At 39.5% G+C, this 24,282-nt stretch overlaps 1 protein-coding gene across 3 annotated transcripts in view; it reads right to left on the reverse strand.

The window, feature by feature from the left end:
• TP53BP1 (tumor protein p53 binding protein 1) overlaps positions 1-24,282 on the reverse strand; it is a 96,054-nt gene that overhangs the window by 71,162 nt on the left and 610 nt on the right. For all 3 annotated transcript variants that reach the window (XM_055316636.1, XM_055316637.1, XM_055316634.1), the window contains exon 2: positions 154-343. In XM_055316636.1, the coding sequence (XP_055172611.1) occupies positions 154-160 (7 nt within the window). In that variant the 5' untranslated portion in view covers positions 161-343. The remainder of the gene's footprint in view (positions 1-153; positions 344-24,282) is intronic.

The raw sequence follows: 24,282 nt of genomic DNA on the forward strand, positions 1-24,282 counted from the left end.
ACTGCTTCCCCACCCCCTCCTCAGGGCCCTCCAACCCTTTCCCCGTCACCGCCGCCATGCTTGCCACCCCGCCCCCTCCGGTCAGCCATCCCTTCAGACCCGAAAGCCAAGCCTTCGGAGCTCACTGCACCCCCACTTTTCTACAAACAGTACCAGGCATCCCGGCGGGAGATCACTCGCGCTGGAGCTAGAGGTCCCTGCACGCTCCCCGGCTCCCTCCAGCTCGATCCCCAGGTCGCCGCTGTAGCCACCGCCGCCGCCGGCCGCGAACTCCCCCTTTTCCCGTCACGTCACTCAGTATCTGCTTGCCCATTCGCTGCTGCTGTCCGCCACTCAAGAAGCCCTGTGGGTGATTGGTGGCTTAGGCAGAGTGCCCCGCCCCACGTAAGAAAAAGGAACACCGCGGCGTGTTTCCATGGCAGCATGGACGTTACAGGCCCTCCCCCTAGTACAGCCAGAGAATGACCGTATCCTTGAACCGAAGGGACCTTGAGAGGGCGTGAAATATATTCCTCTGCCTCCGGGACAGTTGTTTGTGTCTCTACTCAGACATAAAAGACCTGTTTTCTATCGTTCGTTCACCTCGAGGCCCCTTCTCTCATCCTCTTCCTTAGAAAATGAGAGTGTTCCCCGGCTTTCTAATAAAAGGGCAAAGAAGAAGATCCAGGATGGCTAGTACTTCAGAGCTATTGAAACTGAAGAGAGGAAGGATGCTTTGGGTTTTACCTGTGTCCATCAGGATTCCTTTCTGTGGGCCTCTAATTGAATTCAAGGGCTTCACATTGCGTCTCTGCCAGTTTGGGTTTTGTTTTGTTTTTGTTTGTTTTTGTTTTTGTTTTTTCTTTCTTTCTTTACATTGTCTGAGGTCCCCAGTAAAGCTTTTTTTTTTTTTCTTCCCATCGGCCCTTTCCAGTCTGGAACATAATTCGAGCTTCACATGTGCTTATCATTGTCCTATCTTTTATAAGACACTGAAGCCCAAGGAGACTATATAGCCCCAGACCTTTTTTGTACTTCCCGTTGAGAGAATTGAGCACAGTGATTCCCAGACTTGGTGGTGAAGAGAACAGCTGCCACCCCTTTAACTAAATGACCTCAAAGATCCCTCCAAAACTTGAGAGTCTATTAACCTAATTATGGTGTCAGGGTCTTATAGGGTGTGGCGGCTGTGACTTGTATTAATGAACTAGGCACCAACTAGAAATATGCGTTTTATTTAAGTGGTAGTTGGATGTGGAATGGAATTCTAGCCAGAGCAGCTGTCAATAGGGAAAGCACCTAATACACGGCCAAGCATAAACATAGTAGGCCTTCAATAGGAGGTAGTTCTCTCTACCTACCTCAGGCTCAGAATGACTTAGGTACAGCCCAACCATGATTCTCCAATCCTGTAAATGCCCAATTTAGCACTTGATAAACTAAGAGGAAGTGGAGCTTCCTATAAACCATTCTCCCTGCCGTTATAAATTACAGTGATCACATTTTTTAAACTAACAATCAAAGAATGTCATGTGAGTATATGTTACTTATGGAAACAAAAGGACAGAATCTTTGAAATGAAACTGTCCAGGGATGCCTGGGTGGCTCAGCAATTGAGCTTCTTGCCTTTGACTCAGGTCGTGGTCCCCGGGTCCTGGTATGGAGTGGAGCCTGCTTCTCCCTCTGCCTATGTCTCTGCCCCTTTCTGTGTCTCTCATGAATAAATAAATAAAACCTTAGAAAAATGTTCTGAAAAATCTAGAGACTACTGTTGCTATAACTAGAATATACTTAGGGTCCTTGGAATGTTTTACTAGTGGAACAAAGATGGAATAGAACACACAGAGACATATCCCTCTTCTTAATCTTCAAATCATTTATAATTGATCTTCTTTCCTCCATTCCTAATGCTGCAGAAGACCAGTGACCAAATAAATATAATTCTTAAAGGGCCAGGGCAGGTCAATATTAACAACACTAGGTAGACAAAGTGAATTCATCAGCTCCATTTGTTTTTTGTTTGTTTGCTTTTGTTTTTTTCATCAGCTCCATTTGTGAAAGCTCAAACAACCAGTTCCTATTGTGGGCAAATCTCGACCTCAAGTTCCATAAAAATACCCCAAAAGTCACTATATTTTTGCTCTTTTCTGTCCTATTGCATTTCCCCTCCCCAAGGAAGATATACATAAATAGGCCCTCTTGATTATTTGAAAAGTAACTGTGTTTGTTAAAACTCACAAAATTGTACACTAAAAAGATAAACTGAACCTCAATAAACATGACTAAAAAGAAATCAATCAATAAGCCGGGATCCCTGGGTGGCGGAGTGGTTTGGCACCTGCCTTTGGCCCAGGGTGCGATAAAAAATAAAATAATAAAATAAAATAAAATAAAATAAAATAAAATAAAATAAAATAAAATAAAAATAAAATAAATAAGCCTGAGCCATTCCCCTTACTAAATAAAACTGAAGAAAAACTTGAGAAGTGCCCAGGTGTGTCATTAAGTTCACAACCCAACTCTTAAGTTCGGCTCAGGTCTCAGATCTGAGTGTGGAGCCTGCTTAAGATTCTCTCTCTCCCTCTGCACCCTTGCCTCATGTAAGTGTGCATTCTCTCTCTCTCTCTGTCAAAAAAAAACCTGTGAATTCCTTGGTAGCCAGTATAACAATTAAATTAATCATTAAATTATCCAGAAAGATTAGAAAATGCAGGCAGATTGTTTACCACTGAGACTGTGCCTGATTGTGGTTAGGTGAGCTAAAGACCTTTATTGACTCTGAGGCTGCAAAGGACCATTGGCTGAGCTACCTACCTGCAGGTGCATCTTTACCTAAGCCACCTCAGACAGAAATCTAATTTATCTCTGAAGACAAGAAAATCCCATTAGACTTTATGTTAACTCACTTTAAAGTTTAATAAACCTCATTGTCAGAAATTTTTCTTCTAATCATTTAACCTAAATCTTTTATTCTAGAGCTTAAATGGCTCTTAAAGCCATTTCCTTTCGTATTGTCTTTAATTGGTAATTTTAAAACCAGAAAAATTTTCAAAAGGCTGGAATCATCTCATCTAGTCCAATAATTCCATAATATATTTCAACCAATCAAACAATAAATATAAGTGCTATATATACTTAGTCTTTTTCTGAGGCCCCGTCACAAACTTCTCTAAGCAAAAGAACCCCACGGACGCCTGGGTGGCTCAGTGGTTGAGCACCTACCTTTGGCTCTGGTCTGATCCCAGGATCCTAAGATGGAGTCCCTGCATCAGGCTCCCAGCAGGGAGCCTGCTTCTCCCTCTACCAGTGTCTCTGCCTCTCTGTGTGTGTTTCTCATGAACAAAATAAATAAAATTTTTAACAAAACAAAAGAACCCCAGATGTTTTAATCCTATCTCACAGACACTGGTCACTAACCTTTAAATTTGCTTCATTGTTTTCAACTGGAAACTCAGTTTGGGTGTTTAGTGGCAAAGAACTTTACTGAGTATATGACAAGTACTGAATTTAATAAAAAAAACTATTACATATCCCTTTTAAACTGAAATATTAATGTTATTACATTTTTATATTAAACCTATAGTTGATTCTAGAATGCCTCTGTTGCGCTTGGACCTATACAATCATGTCCAGTCATATACCAATGATATAATTAATAACACATACTACATTTTTACTATGCAGCAGATATTGTGCTCTGTTTTATATTCATTATTCCACTTAAAAGCCTCGTAACTCTGAGGGTTACAAATGAGGACACTAAAGCTTAGGGAGATGAGATAATTTTCATAATGTCTTAAAGCTAGCAAAAGAAAGACTCAGAATTTGAACCTGGTTCCTAGTGTTCTTGGAATTCATAACAATTAAAATAATATGAAGAAAACAGAGGAAAAATTGAAAAGTTGTCAATTCCACATCCCTATGAAGAAGTTAAATCAAGAAAGAGGTGATGATATAATTAAAATGTGAAAGCAAATTGCTTAAGGTACTCAATAATTAATTGCCTATGATACTATATTGCCTATGATACTCCTAACATGAGGCTGATACACTTAGTACCTACAACTCCTACAGTGGAAGCAATCCCACTGGTCTATATCTTATCTCTATAGAACTGCCTCCTGTTCATTTTAAGTAAATTTTTTATTTTGAAGAAAATTTCAGAGCAACAGAGAATTTGCAAATGTAGTATAATAAAAAAATAGTATAATTATCTCTCATAAACCTTTTCACCTTTGTTAACACTTTGCCACATTGCTCCTGCTCAATTTTTTTTATGTATACATAACATGACATCTATGGTTTTACCCATTCCTAAGTATATGGCCCAGCGGAATTAAGTACATTCACATTGTTATGCAACCATCACCACCATCCATCTCCAGAATTTTTTCATCTTCCCAAACTAAAACTCTATACGCATTAAACACTTACTCCTTACTGCCCCACCCTTAACCCTACCACCCCTGGCAATCACCATGCTACTTTCTGTCTCTGAATTTAACGACTCTAGGTACTTCCTATAAATGGATTCACACAATATTTGTCCTTTTGTGTCTGGCTTATTTCATTTGGCATAATGTCCTCAAGATTCATCCATGTTGTAATTTTAAAAGCATGTGTCAGAATTTCTTTCCCTTTTAAGGCTGAATAATACTCGTTTTCTTTTTCTTAAGATTGTACTTGTTTATTCATAAGAGATACAGAGAGAGACACAGAAAGGCAGAGACACAGGCAGAGGAAGAAGTAGACTCCCTGCAGGGAACCCAATGCAGGGCTGGATCCCAGCACTCCGGATCACGGATCACGACCTGAGCCAAAGGCAGACGCTCAACCACTGAGCCACCCAGGCGCCCGAGGCTGAATAATATTCTATTGTATGTATTATCACATTTTTTTTAAAAAGACTTTACTTACTGCCCCCTTTCAGCTAGATTCATTTTCCAGACAGCCAATCAGCCAGCCATAGGCCTTCTTATTAGCCAGAGTTTCTCTAAAACACAAAAATACCAAGCACAGTTGTGACTGCAGTGTTAGCTGCAGTTTTCTGCCTTCCACCTTCTCAGATTTTAAACTGAAGAGTTTAACTTACCTGGAAACAGTTGTGGTAAGGGAAAGGAGGTAGAACATTTGTCCTTCTGAATACTGATGGAAATTGCCATCCACCCCCTGGTTTATTCCTTTTTTTTTTTTTACAGGTATTAAAATCTCCATATCCTGATAGCATCTCCCCTCCACTTTACATCTCTACCAAGGTTTCTGTTTTCCTTCCTTCCAAATTCCACTTTCTCCATACCAGTAACTCTAATCTTGTGCAATCTGGCTTCAATTTCCATAAACCCAGTGCCTAGCACAATTCCAAGCACCAAGCAACTACTCTAAAAATGTTTGTTAATAGCCAATTCTGAAAATTTCTTGTCAAATCACCTCATTAGCTTTGACTTTTATAGTGTATGATGGTGTTGCTGAGTCCCTCCTCTTTAAGATTCTCATTCTATGACTTCAGAGTTCCTGGCTCTCCTCAGCTTTCTTTCTTTTTCTTTTTTTCTTTTCTTTTTTTTTTTTTAAGATTTTATTTATTTATTCGTGAGAGACATGGAGAGAGAGAGGCAGAGACATAGGCAGAGAGAGAGGCAGGCTCCAGGCTCCATGCAGGGAGCCCGATGTGGGACTCGATCCCAGGACCCCAGGATCACGACCTGAGCCCAAGGCAGACACTCAACTGTTGAGCCACCCAGACGTTCCCCTCAGCTTTCTTTCCAATCCATAACTCCCTGGAATCTAGTACTACAGGAAGAAAATTAAGAATGGTACCGGCATGCCACTGCATGGATGGAACTTGAAAACATTATGCTAAGTGAAATATGCCAGACCTAAAAAGACAAATGTTGTATGATTCCGCTTAAATGATGTACCTAGAATAGGCAAATTCATAGAAACTGAAAGTAGACTAGTGGTTTCTGGAAGTTGTGGGAAGGGAGGAAAAGGAGAATTATTGTTTAATGGGTATAGAGTTGCAGTTTGGGAAGATGAAAAAGTTCTGGAAATGTATGGTAGTGATGGTTGCACAAGGCGAATGTACTTAATGCTACTAGACTGTACCCTAAAAAATATTTAAAATGGGGCACCTAGCTGGCTCAGTCAGTGGAGCATGAGACTCTTGATCTTGGGGTTGTGAGTTCCAGCCCCACACTGCGTGGAGGTTACTTAAAAAATATATGTCTTTTAATAAAATATTTTTTAAATGTCTAAAATAGGAAAGTTTATATGTATCATACTATAATTTTTTAAGAGGGGCACCTGGATAGCTCAGTTGCCTAAGCATCCGACTCTTGATTTTGGGTCAGGTTGTGATCTTGGGATTGTAGGATGCATCAACTCTGTGATGGGTGTGGAGCCTGCTTGGGTTTCTCTTGCTCCCTCTCCCTCTGCTCCTCTCCCCACCAACCCTGCACACGCACATGCTCTCTCTTTATCTCTCTCTCTCTTTAAAAAAAAAAAAGTTTTTTAATGAGACAACACTAAATTTCAGTATTTAAAGATGTACACGTAGGTCACAAAAATAATATAACAAAGAAATGATATGATTGTAATAAAAGTCAAGACTAGTGGTTAATTTTAGAGGGGATAGAGGGCTTTTAACTCTTTAAGAGGCAAGTCAGGTGCTTGGAAATGTTCTATTTTTATTACTAGGGCACTAACAGGTATACTATTTATCATTTATATCTTTATATGTTTATATTTTATTCATTTGTATGTGTGTTATATTTCACAATAAAGATGACTTAAAATGAATAAATGTCATTGATGCTAAAACTGGCAATGTGGTGGAAAAGAGGGTATTTACATAGTTTCAAGTGTATTGAATTTGAGACTAAAATGTATTGAATTATTAAAACAGGAAGTAGTACATTTGCAATGACAAAAATTTGGTATTCACCAGCCTAACCAAGTGATTCCAGTTAACATCATCATAGTGGAACAAAATACCATTTTGTGTCACTTGGTATGATGCACTGAGAAGGACATAACAATTATCTTAATTGTATTCCTGTCAAAAATTCAGGAATTTTTGAGGGTGCCTGGGTGGCTCAGTGGTTGACCGCCTGCCTTCGGCCTAGGACATGATCCTGGAGTCCTGGGATCAAGTCCCACGTTGGGCTCCCTGTATGGAGCCTGCTTCTCTCTCTGCCTGTCTCTGCCTCTCTCTCTATGTGTCTCACGAATAAATAAATAAAATCTTAAAAAAATATATTCATTACCTGAATATGACCCTGAGGAGACACCAGATAAGCCTAAATTGATGGATGCTATACAAATAACCAGCCCATATTCTTCAAGGAGAGAGACTGGGGAGGGGGCGATGCCAAGATCAAGAATGACAAAGACAGACTGAGGAACTGATTCAGATTTGAGTAGATGAAGAAGATAAGACCCGAGACTGTCAAATGCAACATGTAATTCAGAACTGGACCCTGGACAAGAACTAGGTTTTCTTTCTGCTGTAAAAAACTATAATGGAAGCATTGATGATAGCTGAATAAGGTCTGTAGATCATATAATAGTATTGAATTAATGTTATTTTCCTGATCTTGTGATTATGTGAAAAGAAAGAAAAAGAAAGAAAGAAAGAAAGAAAGAAGAAAGAGAAAGAAAGAAAGAAAGAAAGAAAGAAAGAAAGAAAGAAAGAAAGAAAAAGAAAGAAAGAAAGAAAGAAAGAAAGAAAGAAAGAAAGAAAGAAAGAAAGAAAGAAAGAAAGAAAGAAAGAAAGACAAAAGAGAGACTGGTACCAAATTATCCAAGATTGAAGCTGACCAGGGATGGTACTAACCAAAACTACAAGAAAAGTTTACCTGCACCCAACATAGGAATAGGATGAGAGCCAGAAAAGGAATATTTTTAGAGCCTTTGGAAACTGCTAGGAATAACAGCCAGGATAGTAGAAGATGAGAAAAGTCATCTTGCAGATTAAAACAAAAAGAAAAAAAAAAAAACCAGCTACTCCTAAACTCTTAAGTCCCCATGGGGAGAATATTCTGGAGCTGAGAAATATAAGATTCTTCTTTTTTGTATATATAAAACACATATAATATATATAATATATATATTCTTCTTATATGTAAAACACTTCAGTGGACAAGGACACCAAGCTGATTCCTATTCATGAATGGGTTGCTGGACCATGAAATGTTTACCTCTGAGGGAAGTGTATGTATACATTTTTAAAAAGATTTTATTAAAAAAAAATAATAAATAAATAAATAAACAAATAAACAAACAAATAAATAAATAAAGATTTTATTTAGGGCAGCCCGGATCGCTCAGTGGCTTAGCGCCACCTTTGGTTCAGGGCATGATCCTGGAGACCCGGATCCAGGCCCATGTTGGGCTTCCTGCATGGAGCCTGCTTCTCTCTCTGCCTGTGTCTCTACCTCTATCTCTCTCTGTTTCTCATGGATGAATAAATGAAATCTTTTAAAAAAAATAAAGATTTTATTTATTCATTCATGAGAGAGAGAGAGAGAGAGAGATAGAGAGGCAGAGACACAGGCAGAGGGAGAAGAGGCTTCACGCAGGAAGCCTGATGTGGGACTCTATCCCGGGTCTCCAGGATCAGGTCCTGGGCGGAAGGCAGGCGCTAAAGCACTGAGCCACCCAGGGATCCCCCATATGTGTATATTTAAAATCATGTATACAGTGCCGATTTTTTTATCCTACTCCCTATATCACTATGTCGTATCACCCTTCATTGCACTCTAGGTCACTTCACCCACCTCCCCTCTGTACTTTTTTTTTAATTATTATTTTAAAAAGATTTTAATTTATATATTTGAGGAGTACAGGAGAAGGGTCAGAGGGAGAGAGAGGGAAGAGTAAAGAATCTTACACAGACTCTGCACTGAGCACAAAGCCCGACTCAGGGCTCTATCTCACATCCTTGAGATCATGACCTGAGCTGACCAAGAGTCGGATGCTTGACCAACTGAACCACACAGAATCCCTTTAATTATTATTTTAATTCCAGTATGGTTAATACACAGTGTTAAATTAGTTTCCGGTGTACAATATAGTGATTCAACAGTTCTATACATTATTAAGTGCTCATCAAGATAAGTGTACTCTTACTCTCCTTCACCTATTTCACCCATCCCCCCACCCACCTCTTCTCTGATAACCATTTGTTCTCTATAGTTAAGAGTCTGCTTTTGTGGTTTGTCTCTTTTTTCTTTTGTTTCTTAAATTCCACATATGAGTGAAATTATATGGTATTTGTCTTTTTGTGACTTATTTTGCTTAGCGTTATACTGTCTAGCTCCATCTATGTTGTTGCAAATGGCAAGATTTCATCATTTTTTATGGTTGAATATTTCATTATATGTATACATATATATGTATATTTATATATATATACCATCTCTTCTTTATTCATTCATCCATGGACATTGGAGCTGCTTCTATAATTTGGCTATTGTAAATATGCTGCATTAAACATAGAGGTGCAGGCAGCCCCAGTGGCCCAGCGGTTTAGCGCTGTGTTCAGCCCAGGGTGTGATCCTGGAGACCGGAGATCGAGTCCCACATCAGGCTCCCTGTGTGGAGCCTGCTTCTCCTTCTGCCTGTGTCTCTGCCTCTCTCTCCCTGTCTGTGTCTCTCATGAATAAATAAATAAAATAATAAATAAATAAATAAAATTAACATAAAGGTGCATATATCTTTTCAAATTAGTGTTTCATATTCTTTAGGTAAATACCCAGTAGCAGAATTACTGAATCATATGGTAATTTTTCTTATTTGTTTACTTGGCAGAGAGCAAGCGAGCGAGAGAGACAGAGAGAGACAGAGCACAAGCAGGGGGAGCAGAAGAGGGAGAGGGAGAAGCAGGCTCTCTACTGAGCAGGGACCCCAATGTGGGGCTAGATCCCAGGATATTGGATCATGACTTGAGCTAAAGGCAGATGCTTAACTGGCTGAGCCACCCAAGTGCTCCGATTATATGGTAATTCTATTTTTAGTTTTTTGAGAAAACTCCAGTTTGCATTCCCATTGACAGTACACAAGTATTCCTTTTTCTCCACATCCTTGTCAACACTTGTTCCGTGTGTTTTTTATTTTAGCCATTCTGACAGGTGTGAGGTGATATTGCATTGTGGTTTGATTTGCATTTTCCTGTTGATGAGTGATGTTGAACATCTTTTCATGTGTCTGTTGGCCATCTGTATGTCTTTTTTGGAGAAAATGTCTGTTCATGACTTCTGCCCATTTCTAATTGGATTATTTGGTTTGGTGTTGAGTTTCTAAGTTCTTTATATATTTTAGATGCTAATCTTTTACTGGTATGTCATTTGCAAATATCTTCTCCATTTCAGTAGGTTGCCTTTTTTTTTTTTTTTTTTTTTTAAGATTTTATTTATTCGGGCAGCCCAGGTGGCTCAGCGGTTTACCGCCACCTTCAGCCCAGGGCCTGATCCTGGAGACCCAGGATGAAGTCCTGCATCGGGCCCCCTGCATGGAGCTTGCTTCTCCCTCTGCCTGTGTCTCTGCCGCTCTCTCTCTCTCTCATTAATAAATAAATAAAATATTTAAAAAAAGATTTTATTTATTCATGAAAAATACAAAGAGAGGGAGAGGTACAGAGGCACAGACAGGGGAGAAGCAGGATACCCGAATGACACTATTCTTGCTCCATGGTGGTAAGTGGAAGGAGAGCAATGTATAAAAATGATTAAGATATAGTTCCCACGAGGTGCCTGGGTAGCTCAGTGTTTAAATGTCTGACTCTTAATTTCAACTCAGGTCATGATCTCAGGGTCATGAGATTGAGCCTCGCCTCCATTCCACACTCAGCGGGGAGTCTGAGAGTCTCTCTCTCTCTCTCTCCCTCTGCCCCTCCCTCCACTTCTTTCTCTCTCTCTCTCTCTCTCTCTCTCTCTCTCTCTCTCTCGTCTCTCAAATAAATAAATAGGGATGCCTGGGTGGCTCAGCAGTTGAGCTTCTGCCTTTGGCTCAGGGCATGATCCTTGGGTCCTGAGATTGAGTCCCGCTTCAGGCTCCCTGCCAGGAGCCTGCTTCTCCCTCTGCCTATGTCTTTGCCTCTCTCTCTCTGTGTCTCTCATGAATAAATAAAGTCTTTAAAAATTTTTTTTGAAAGAGAGAGAGTGAGAGAGAGATCACAGAGGGAATGGAAGAGGAAGAACCAGACTTGCCACTGAGCCTGGAACCTGATCTAGGACTTGATCCCAGGACCCTGAGATCATGACCTGAGCTGAAGGCAGAGGCTTAACTGACTGAGGCACTAAGGCACCCCAAGAAGTAAATCTTAAAAAAATAGAATTCCCACATATAGGGAACTTATAATTTATAGAGAGGATAAGATATGTATACAAATAACTATAATAATACAAGATGCTATAAAAGTGCTGTAGGAGTTCAGAGAAGAAAGAAATCAAAAGAAATAATTTAAATCATGTTTATAGTGATTATTTATTGAGCATTTACTATGTTTATTCTTGCTCTATTTTTTTTAAATCTCATCCAGCCTCATTGCTATAAATGTCATCTGTACATTAATGACTACCAACTTTATATCTCCAAACCACACTCTAACCCAAATCCCAAACTTACATATCTAACTACCTATTCAATAACTCCATTTGGACATTCAAATGATATCTCAAACTCAATATGCTTAAAATTTAAGTCATCTTTTCTACTAAACCTGCTCCACTTGCAGTCTTCCCCATCTCAGTGATGGGGATGAAACTTCATCCTTCCTGTTGCTTATAACAAAAAGCTTGGAGGGAAACCTGGGTGGCTCAGCAGTTGAGCATCTGCCTTTGGCTCAGGTCATGATCCCAGGGTCCTGGGATCCAGTCTCGCATCAGGCTCCCCTCAGGGAGCCTGCTTCTCCCTCTACCTATGTTTCTGCCTCTCTCTGTGTGTCTCTCAAGAATAAATAAATAAAATCTTTTTTAAAAATAGCTTAGAAATATTTCTTTGTTTTCCATAGAAGAAAAAAATAAATAATCCAGGTTCTTATCAACCAACTTCAACAATTACCAACAAATATCCAATCTTGGGGGTGCCTGAGTGGCTCAGCCGGTTAGGCATGCTCTGTTCATGATGCCAGGGTCCTGGAATCCAGCCCCCTGTCCAGCTCTGTGCTCCGCAGGGAGTTTGCTTCTCCATCTGCCCCTCCCCCTGCTTGTAAGCATGTGCTCTCTCTCAAATAAGTAAATAAAATCTTTAAAAAAAAATCTTGTTTCATCAATATTCCTCCCCTTTCCCAACTGATTTTTTTAAATATTTTATTTATCTATTCATGAGAGACATACACAGAGAGAGAGAGAGAGAGAGAGAGAGAGAGGCAGAGACACAGGCAGAGGGAGAAGCAGGCTCCATGCAGGGAGCCTGACATGGGTCTCCATCCCAGGAACCCAGGACCATGCCCTGGGCCAAGGCAAGTGCTAAACCGCTGAGCCACCCAGGCATCCCACCAACTGATTATTTTAAAGCAAATTCCAGATATATAATTTCATCCAGAAATACTTGAATTTGTGTGTAAAACAGAGAATCTTTTAAAACATCATTAATACATACAAAGAAAACTAACAGTAATTTCTTAATGTTATCAAATATGTAGTGTTCTAATTTCTCCAATTGTCTTTTTTATTTTTTTTTTATTTTTTGCAATTCCAAAACAAGATTTACACATTGCATTTGGATGATTCTTTTCTTAGCTATCTTTTAATCTGTAAATCCTCCCTTATTAAAAAAAATATTTTACTTATTTGACAGGGGGAGAGAGCACAAGCAGGGGGAGCGGGAGAGGGAGAAGCAGGCTCTCTGCTGAGCAAGGAACCTGATGTAGGGCTCAATCCCATGACCCCAGGATTATGACCTGAGCCAAAGGCAGATGCTCAACCAACTGAGCCACCCAGGTGCCCCAATCTTCCCTCATTTTTATTTCCTGCAATTTTTATATATATATAAAGATTTTATTTATTATTCATGAGAGACAGAGAGAGAGAGGCAGAGACACAGGCAGAGGGAGATGCAGGCTCCCTGTGGGAGCCCAATGTGGGATTTGTTTTTTTTTTTTAAGATTTTATTTATTTATTCATAGAGATAGAGAGAGAGAGAGAGAGAGGCAGAGACACAGGCAGAGGGAGAAGCAGGCTCCACGCAGAGAGCCTGACGTGGGACTCATCCAGGGTCTCCAGATCACGCCCTGGGCTGCAGGCGGTGCTAAACCGCTGTGCCACCTGGGCTGTCCCCAATGTGGGATTTGACCCCAGGACCCTGGGACCACGACATGAGCCAAAGGCAGCCGCTCAACCACTGAGCCATTCAGGTGTCCCTGCCATTTATATATTTGTTGATGAAACTAGGTCATTTGTTCTGTAAAATTTCCAGCACTGTGGATTTTTTTTATTGCATCCCTGTGGTGTCATCTGACGTATTTCTTTGTCTCTTATTTCCTATAAATGGGCAGTTAGATATACTTGCTATGATTTATGCTCCATTTTCTCTTTTTTGGCAAGAATATTTCATAAGTGCTATCATTTACGTCCTATTGCATCTTATCAGAAGACATATAACATCTGGTTGAATGTATTTTTATTTTGTTAAAATTGATAGACTCAAATGTAACATTTGATAGTAACTATTTTTTTACTTGATAGTTTAGCAGTCATTGGTAATCATTACCTAGCTGCACTATTTCACTAAGAGATGCAAAAGAATGATATTCTAATTTTAACATGCTGTCTTCATTTACTAGCTGGAATTCTTTTATAAGTAAGAATTTTCCTTCATCAAATATTTGATTACCTAAGGAAAGGCAGGATAAATGGCTTGATTCTTTCTTTTGACTTACTAGTTTTCAAATTAATGACTTGAGATTCTCTACATAATAGGGAATAGTTCCCCAAATAATGAAATTCCTTAGCATACTCCCAAGATGACCAGTGAGATTTTTGTTTTTACTGCCACTATGAACTCATGGATTTTAACACAATGGGTGTATTCAATATACTGCAGTTATTGTTCATTTTGAAATGCATATTGTCACATTTTTGGACTGTGGAAATCCCTTCAGATTAGGTCCAGAGTCCTTTTATTATGATTCCACTGGTCTTTGGTAGGTTCCCTGTGTTCTGTTATAATAAGATGTTCCAGGTTCATCTTGTTTGTTTCATACTCCAGATCTGGAATCAGATGCTTCTTCTCTAAGAAGCCTTAGTTCATTTTAGTAGTAAATGACATTTAAATACCACAATTTGGATGGTTGGAAAGCTTATTGCTAACATTGGATTGGTCATTGTTTTTGCTTTTTCCAATTAAATTTTAAGATTTCAGGGTTTTTACCCAAGTTTCTTGATTTTATATTTGTATCTCTCTTATGATCAACATCTTAGTTCCTGGTAAAGTTAACATAATTTGCTTTATTCTGTTCTCTCTATATATCTATATATAGATGTTTCAGAAAAAATACCAATATTATCACTAATGAGACAATTAATGAAAACAGTTTAACACTTCTTTGCAGTTTAGTTTTTTCTTGGGATACATCTCATTAAAAATGTACAGTTAAGACTAATGCTACATGGATGAATCTTGGAGACATTATGCTAAGGGAAATAAGCCAATCACAAAAAGACAAATACTATATGATTCCACTTCTTTGATGCACTTATATACCTTATATATTTATATAGAGTAGTAAAAATCATAGAGGTGGAAAGTAGAATGGTGGCTGCTAGGATCTGGTTGCGGGAATGGGTTGTTGTTATTTAATGGGTATAGAGTTTCTGGGGGTTTTGTTTTTGTTTTTTTTAAGATTTTACTTATTTATTCACGAGAGACACAAAGAGAGAGGCAGAGACATAGGTAGAGGAAGAACAAGGGTTCCTGCAGGGAGCCTGGATCCCAGGATCACACCCCGAGCCGAAGGCAGATGCTCAACCACTGAGCCACAGGTGCCCCCAAGAGTTTCTGTTTTATGAGATAAAAAGAGGAATAGAGATGGATAGTGGTGATGGTTGCACAACATTATGAATGTATTTAGTATCACTGAACCATGTACTGAAAATTGACTATAATGGGAAAAAATTGCTATAATGGTAAATTTTATGTGTATTTTATTTTAATGATTGATTTATTTATTTGACAGAAAGAGAAAGAGCAAGCACAAGCAGGGGGAGTGGCAGAGGGAGAGGGAAACACAGGCTTACCGCTAAGCAGGGTGCCCAATGTGTGGCTCCATCCCAGGGTCCTGGGATCATGACCTGAGCCGAAGGCAGATGCTTACCTGACTGAGCCACCCAGGCACCCCTAGTATGTAGTCTTTTATAGTCAGCTTCTTTTATTCAACATAACAGTTTTGACATTCATTCAAGACATTACATGCATTAGTAGTTCATTCTTTTTTATTGCTCAGTAGTATACTATCGTATATATGTTCCACATTTTGTCAGTTCTCCTATTGATGGATATTTGGGTTGTTTTAAGACCATTATAAACAAAGCTGCTATGAATATTCATAAATAGGTCTTTTGTGAACATGTGTTCATTTCTCCTGTGTAGTTATCTAAGAGTAGAACAGCTGGGTCCCAGGATAGGTATTTGCTTAACTTTATATAAATTGCCAGGGGGGCGGGGCGTGGGGGCACCTGGGTGGCTCAGACACTTAAGAGTCTGCCTTCAGCTCAGGTCATGCTCTCAGGGTCCTGAGAGTGAGCCCCGCGTCAGGCTCCCTGCTCAGCAGGGAACCTGCTTCTCCCTCCAACCCTCCCCCTGCTTGTGTTCTCTCTCTTTATCTCTCTCAAATAAATAAATAACATCTAAAAAAAAAAAGAAAAAAAGAAACTGCCAAGGATTCCTGGGTAGCTCAGTAGTTGAGTGTTGCCTTTGGCCCAGGTCATGATCCCAGGGTCCCGGGATCGAGTCCCACAGCAGGCTCCCCATAGGGAGCCTGCTTCTCCCTCTGCCTGTGTATCTGCCTCTTTCTATGTGTCTCTCATGAATAAGTTAAAAAATATATCTTATAAGAAACTGTCAGTTTTTCAAAAAGTTGTATAATTTTATACTCCCACTAACAACATGGGAAAAATTCAGGTGCTGCACATCTCACTAAGATTTGGTAATGTCATTGTAAAGTAGTATCTCATTGTGTTCTTTAGTAAACATTATAGATCATTTATGTACAATAAAATGTGCTATTTTAAGGGTAGCATTTGATAAGTTCAACAAGTGCATGTATGTGTATATGTGTGTGTGGCCACCACTATAGTCAAATATAGAACATTTTCACCACCCCAGAAAGTTCCCTTATGTCCCACACCCCTACCCCCAAACAACCACTTACTTGCTTTCTATCACTGTAGATTAGTTTTTCCCATTCTGGAATTTCATATAAACTTATTGATGCAGTATGTACTTGCAGCAACCATGAAAACACACCACTGAAATCTGCTTCCAGGGAGCACAAATGACTAATGACTCCATCAGCTGCCACTCTGGATCTACCAACACATTTTCACCAAAGCCACACTTTCTGCAGACTGATCCCAGCCAATGACAGAGCACAGCAGAACTACAAAAGCAGACCTAATGCTGTAATATACGAGATGCCTTCAAGGGGTGCCCTTGACTTGAAGACAATTTTTTAGATTTTATTTATTTATTCATGAGAGACAGAGAGAGAGAGGCAGAGACACAGACAGAAGGAGAAGCAGGCTCCTCACAGGGAGCCTGATGCAGGACTCGATCCCGGGGCCCAGAATCACACTCTGAACCAAAGGCAGACACTCAACCACTGAGCAACCCAGCCATCCCAAAAACAATTTTTTTTAAGATAAAAAATTCACTGAATTTTTTTTTCCTGCTAGGACCTGTTCTTCAGGTACATTTTAATATTCATTAGGTCTTAGGTTAATGGGTACATTAAAACAATAGATTTGCTCATTTTTTTATTTGCTCATATTTTTATTTTTATTTTTTTAAAAGATTTTATTTATTTATTCATAGAGACACACACAGAGAGAGGAAGAGATACAGGCAGAGGGAGAAGCGGGCTCCATGGAGGGAGCCTGACGTGGAACTCGATCCCGGGTCTCCAGGATCACGCCCTGGGCTGCAGGCGGCGCTAAACCACTGTGCCACCGGGGCTGCCCTGCTCATATTTTTAAAGATAAAATTGGTGTATGACATTAGTTTCCGGTGTACAACACAATAATTTAATATTTGGGTTTTTTTTAAGATTTTATTTTTAAGTAATCTCTATACCTAATGTGGGTCTCAAACTCACAACCCCTATGTCAAGAGTCACATGCTCCACCAATTGAGCCAGCTAGGCACCCCAATAATTTAATATTTATATATACTACAGTACTTGTATACACTACACTATTTGTAGATATACAAGTAAAACCTTTCAAAAAAAATAAGTAACGGTGTCTAACTTCCAACACTATGTCATAAAAGGGCATTGCAGCTTACTCTTCTCTTTGCTCACTTGCTCTGAGAGAAGCCAGCTGCCATGCCATGAGGGTACTCAAGTAGACCTAGGGAGAAGCCTACCGGAGGAACTGAGGCTTCCTGCCAACAGTCATGTGACTGAGCAATATTGGAAGCAGATATCCAGCCTCAGTCAAGCCTTCAGATTACTGTAAACTCAACCAACAACTTGACCACAACCTCACAAGACACCCTAAGCTAAAATCACTCAACTAATTTGCTCCTGAGTTTCAGGTCCTTAAAAACTATGTGAGATAATAAATATTTGCTATTTTAAGCTGCTACATTTTGGGTTGATTTGTTTCAAATTGATAGATAACTGATATACTCCCCAGATAAATCTCTTACACATCGAATTATGTGTTGGCACTAGTTCTCCAGGAGACCAACTAACAATATTCTTTTGTATTTTGTTTCCTTTTTTCAAAATGATGTTTTTTATTTTTTGTCTAGGTTGTGTACACTTGTACTTTCTTTTATCTTACTAATAGCTGTTTTAAAAAATATTTTGTTTATTTGACAGAGAAAGAAAGAGAGAACATAAGCAGGGGGAGCAGCAGGCAGAGGGAGAAGCCAGCTCCACTGAGCAAAGAGCCTGGTGTGGAGCTCAATCCTAGAACCCTGGGATCATGACCTGAGCTGAAGGCAGATACTTAACTGACTGAGCCACCCAGGTGCCCTCTTTTTATCTTTATATTGCATGAAGATACCACAATTTGTTTATTCATTCTCCTATCGATGGACATTTGGGTTGTTTCCAGTTTTTGGCTATTACAAATAAAGTTGCTATAATCAGCCATCACAAGACTTCTTGTGGACACATGTATTTTCACTTCTCTTGGGTAAATGTCCAGGAGTGGAACTACTAAGTCACAGGATACGTATTTGTTCAATTTTACAAGAAACTTACAAATACTTTTCTAAAGTGGTTATTTTATACTACTGTTAGCAGTATATGAGAGTTCTATTTGTTCCTACTCATGCTAAAATTTGGTGTTATAGGTCTTTTAATTTTTGCCATTTTTGGATGTTAAGTGATAGTGCACTGTGGTTTTAATTTGTATTTCCCCAGGACTAATTATGAGCACTTTTTCCTGTACTTATTGGCCATCTATACATCTTCTCTTGTGGCAACCACTCAAATTGTCCACTTTATAATTGGATTATTTTTTCTTTATTGATGTAGATCTAAAAAATATACTTTGGATCAAATTATTTTCAGATTGGTCATTTTGAGTTAATTTTGGTTCATACTTCTCTAAAACATTTATATGGCTTCAGAGTCAAATTTACAAAATAAGTTAAATTTTTAAAAGTCTACTTCCCATCCCTGGCTGCTTCACAATCTGCTGCTTCTTTCCTACAGGTAACTTTTTTTTCTTTTTAAATTTTTGGTTTATCTTTAGAGTCATTATTTATTCTCTTTCTCTCTCATTCTTAATTTGGTCAGACAGGAAATAAGCTGGCTCTACCTTTAAAATACTGTGTGTCTAGAATCCCATCGAGTCTTACCATCTCCACTGACATCACTTAAGTCTGAGTTACATCATTGCTCACCCATTACTTATGGCAAGATCTGTGACTGGCTTCCCACTTTAGTCCTTACGACATTTATAGTCCATTCTCTCTCTCTCTTTTTAAAAATAATTTATTTATTCATGAGAGAGGCAGAGATATAGGCAAAGACAGAAGCAGGCTCCATGCAGGGAGCCCAATGTGGGACTTGATCCCGGTTCTCCAGGATCACACCCTGGGCTGAAGGCAGATGCTCAACTGCTGAGCCACCCAGGCGTCCCCTACAGTCTATTCTAAACACAGCAAATGTAAAAAGTCTAAGCAAACCACACCACTCCTCTTTTAAGAGCTTTCATATCTTCCCCATTTCACTCAGAGACAAAACCAAAGTCCAACAGGGGCACCCAGGGGCACCTGGGTGGCTCAGTTGGTTAAGTGTCCGACTTTTGATTTCAGCTCAGGTCACGATCTCAGAATTGTGAGATCAAGCCCCACCTCAGACTCCACAGTCAGTGGGGATTCTGCTTGAGATTCTTTCTCCTTCTGCCACTCCTCCTACCCCGTGCTTGCTCACATGCTCTCTCTCTCTCTGATAAATAAATATTAAAAAAAAAAAAGGCAGGCCCTTGTGATAGGTCCCCATTATCTCCCTGATCTCACCTCCTATGTTTCTTTCTCTTACTCTTCCACTCCAGCTACAATGGGCTCCAGCTATTCCTTGGGTGTACTGGGCATATTGCTACTTTGTACTAGCCATCCTCTCTTTCTACAAGACTCTCCTGCCAGATATCCAAGTGACTATCCCCCTTATTAACTTCAAGTTTGCTCAAGTCTCATATTCTCAATGAGGCCAACCCTGACCAGCCCATTTACAACTGCAACCTTTCCTGTCCCTTCACCATTCTTTCCCATCACTACTCCCCATCAGCATTCTCAGTCACCCTTTACTCTACCTTCTTTTTGGCCACAGCACTAATCACTTTCCGACATACTATATCATTTACCTCTTTACAATTTATTATCTGTCTCCCCCACTAGAATGTAAGCTCCACAAGAGCAGGGATCTTCGTGTACTGTGTGTGCTAGCACACAATAAATACTCAATAAATATTACTGAATGAATAAATAAGTAAATGAATTCCAGACATTGTTCTAAGCATATTTAACAGATTGTCCCACTTAATTTTCTTTTTTTAAAAAAAGATTTTATTTATTTATTCATTAGAGACACAGAGAGAGAGAGGCAGAGACATAGGCAGAGGGAGAAGCAGGCTCCATGCAGGGAGCCCGATGTGGGACTTGATCCCAGGATCCCGGGATCATGATCTGCGCCAAAGGCAGACACTAAACCACTGAGCTACCAAGGCAACCCTGTCCCACTTAATTTTCAAAATAGCAATAAGGTGGGATGCAATTATAATTTTACAGAAGAGGAAACTAAAGGACAGACAGGATAAGCACCTTGCTCAAGTTCACACAGTTGGCAATTGCAGAAGTCAGTTTCATATAAGCAGCTATGTTTAAGTTCAGTCATACTAAAATCCTTTGTGGAATGAGATGGAATGTTGTTCTACAAAGTAAATCAAAAGGGTAAAGTAAATAAATCACTAAATGAGAATGAAAGTGAACAAAGCATCCAAAGAAAAAGAGACAACCTGAACAGAAAAGATAAGAACAATCGAGGGATAGGGTGCTTGGGCGACTCAGTCAATTAAGTGTTCAACTCCTGGTTTCAGTTCAAGGTCATGATCTCAGGGTCATGAGATTGAACCCCACTTGGATTCTACGCTCAGCATGGAATCTGCTTGAGATTCTCTCTCCCTCTGCTCCTCACCTCACTCTTGTGCACTCTGAAATAAATAAATAAAACCTTAAAAAAAAAAGAAATGACTGAGAGAAAGGCAAGTGGTTCAGATTAACTGATTAAGGGTTACTACAAAGTATTTGCAAGAGGTAATGTTAAAAAGAGAAGTTAGGGAATATTATAAAGGATCTTCAAGAAAGAGCTAAGAAGGAAAGGAAAAGGTAATTCTGGTCTTGTCATACCCAAGCATTCCTTCAAGGAAAGTAACTCTGTTCTACAAATACCTTTAAAAAATGATGTAGGGGCACCTGAGTGGCTGAGTGGTTGAGCGTCTGCCTTTGGCTCAGGTTGTGATCCTGGGGTCCTGAGATTGAGTCACACATCAGGCTACCCATAGGCAGCCTGTTTCTCCCTCTGCCTATGTCTCTGCCTCTCTCTGTGTGTCTCTCATGAATAAATAAAATTTTAAAAAATTAAAAAAAATTTTAAATGATGTAAAATTTGATTCACACATAGGCATAGGCCTCAAAACTAAGTTACACACTTAGGTTTGGATTATCTTTACCACCATCATCTCTACTACCACAAGAAAATCCTTTAAGGTTCCTGTAGTAAGAAGTAGCTTTGCTCAGAAGGCTAAAAGAAAATGTTAGCCATAGCCAAACACTAACTTCCACCTTCTGGGGCTAATGGAAGGGATAAGGAAAAAAGGTATCTATAAATGTTTCTTTTTCACTTTTGGGAATTATTTTCTTCAACAAAAGAATGTGGGAAGTGAGAGAGGAAAATGGTAAATATCTTCATTGTCCTTTTGAAATGCTCTGCAGGGAGAAAGTAAATCCAGTGCCTGTGCTTTTCCTGTTACTTAATATTAACAAATAGTAATTAGGAAAATTATCCAACAGATAATTACTCTGGGCCTCTTCTGTGTGCCAGATATAGTAATAAATGCAAATTTATCCTCCACCTCAACCTTTTTAGAGATTATTTTACTCAGTGTCTCTGCAGATAAGCCAGCTGTTCACGCTAAGAGGTGACCCCATGGCTGCCGGTATGCATTATGATCATAGTATTTTCCCCAAAAGCCAAGGATAAACCTCTGACACAGCAATCCTGTAATCCAACACGCCTCTGTCTGTGTAAAGAATGCTTTATAGGCAGAACTGAGCACAGAGTGGGAATCTGAGCTGCATGCAGCTCCTTTTGGATATTTTAGTTGATAAAACCATGCAATCCAGCAGAGCAGGCTGGAATTCTGCCAAATGAGCTCAGATCCTTAGAAAAACTAATGACATTCATCAAGCCAGAAGTGAGGGAGGAGTCAGTGTCTTTTCTTTATGAATTATCAGAGCTGGTTTAAGTCCTGTGGAGACCCTAAGCATTAAAAGCATTACAGTGCCCTCCTCTCCCACATACACATAATTCAACATGAGTGCAAGTAATCCTAATAAAGTTCTGATTTGCTCATGAGGACAATGAATTTTTTATTTTATTTTTATCTTTAAAGATTTGACTTATTTATTCATGAGAGACAGAGAGAGAGAGAGAGAGAGAGAGGCAGAGACAAAGGCAGGGGAAGAGGCAGTCTCCATGCAGGGAGCCCAATGGGACTCAATGCTGGGACTCCAAGATCATGCCCTGAGCCAAAGACAGACACTCAACTGCTGAGCCACCCAGGCATCCCAGGACAATGAAATTTTTAAATTTAATTTAAATTTAAATGCCAAATATGAAATTATTTCCAGAAAAAATTAGGAGATGCCCCTCCTACTTTGTTAAATATGTACATAATTTACCAATTCCATCATTTATCACTAGATATTGTGAACTGGCAAAGGTCTGAGAATCCCTTAACTGGCTTACACTTAGCCAAGGCTACAATTAATTACCTTTCACACTGTTTAAGATTTACACTGTTTTCTGTTGTGTATTCACTGTAGCGCACACCCAAGAAAAGAGCCAATAATAGTGTCTTCCATTTGCAACCCCTCTAACCTCCCCTTTCAGTGGTAGATCCCTAGTGATCCCTTCTACAATTCAAGGGTCATTCATCACAAAAAGTTTGAAAAGTATTGGTTGTACTCACTGTATCTGCCAATCCTACATGATAAAAGAGTGTGGAAGAAACTACAGAATAAGGGAGTCCCCACATGATCACGTTTGGTCATTCCAGTGGTCAGTGGTTATAGTGGGCTCTATAACCACCACACTTTAATGTGTGTTCCTCACAATCATGCATATCACATGTGCCCAATAATCCCTTTGGACCAGTCTTTTTTTTTTTTTTTTTTGGACCAGTCTTTGATGACATCCTTTGACTATTAGGCTCCTGCTGCAGCACACTATTCCTAAACACAAAATAGGTTTTTATATACTTTGCAATTCATGTATATATTTCTTTCATATTTTTATTCAGCTTTCTATGCCTTATACATATGTACATCAGTGTTTTCTGTCTTGAGTGTTTTAATTCTGGAACATAAATGCTGATGTTAAACTCCATAGTTTTCTTCGTAGAGCCTTTTGCACATGGTGCTGTGTGCCATTTGATGCTTGAAAATATCTTTTTTTAAAAAAATATCTTTTGATAATATGATGATGATACCAGGATCATCATCTAATGGCTGGGATACTGTTAACCAAGGAAAGAGTAGGGTAATTAAGAGATACCTGCAGTCAATCTTTCTATGACATTTTCTGCTTTTAAAAGAACAGCCTGCTGAATGCTCATCGAGCATATATGTGCAATTTTAGTATTATCATAGTCAGCTGTTACAGCTGTAATTAACAAAACCTAATTCCAGCAGGGCCTGAGATCATAGACCTGAATTTGTGCCCTTATCATCTGATCAGTGTGTGGTCCCTCCCTATACCATTCAGATCTATTGTCTAGCCTCTTTGTCAGACTTGAAAGCAGAGCCTGTGGTTAACTGCAGCTGACCCTTATACCAAGGCCGCGTGCTAGTTAAAGACCTCATCTCTACAGTTGCTATGGAAACTGTCCCCTTCTCCCTACAACCTATTCCGGCTTTCTGCCTCCCGTGGCACTCTTGTCTGATTGCGGAAGAGAAGGCCTGCACATCTCTCCAAGCTTTGCCATTTTCAGATCTGCAAATGGTGGGCTGGAGATGTAGCAGAACATGGCTTCATGTGTCATATAAGGTGAAGCACCACCACCATCTAATGTTCTGCTAGTACTCTTTGTTTCTCCTTCTCTGCTACAAAAAGGATTTTCAGGGCCATATCCATTTTTTAAAACTGAGATAAAACTGACAGATATTAGTTTTCAAGTAGGGGCATTCCAAGCCGACTGCAGAGTGGACTGGCTGTTTTGCTGTCGCACGTGCTCCATGATAAGGACTAGGGCTGCAGTGAGGTACTTAATATGCAGTCACCGTCTAATCTTCCTCAGGGCCTCGAGAGGAGGGGGATTAGAATTAGGAACTGTACTCCTTTCTACCCCGTAC

Source organism: Nyctereutes procyonoides, unplaced genomic scaffold (assembly GCF_905146905.1).
Source record: "Nyctereutes procyonoides isolate TBG_1078 unplaced genomic scaffold, NYPRO_anot_genome, whole genome shotgun sequence".
Classification (NCBI taxonomy): Eukaryota; Metazoa; Chordata; class Mammalia; order Carnivora; family Canidae; genus Nyctereutes; species Nyctereutes procyonoides.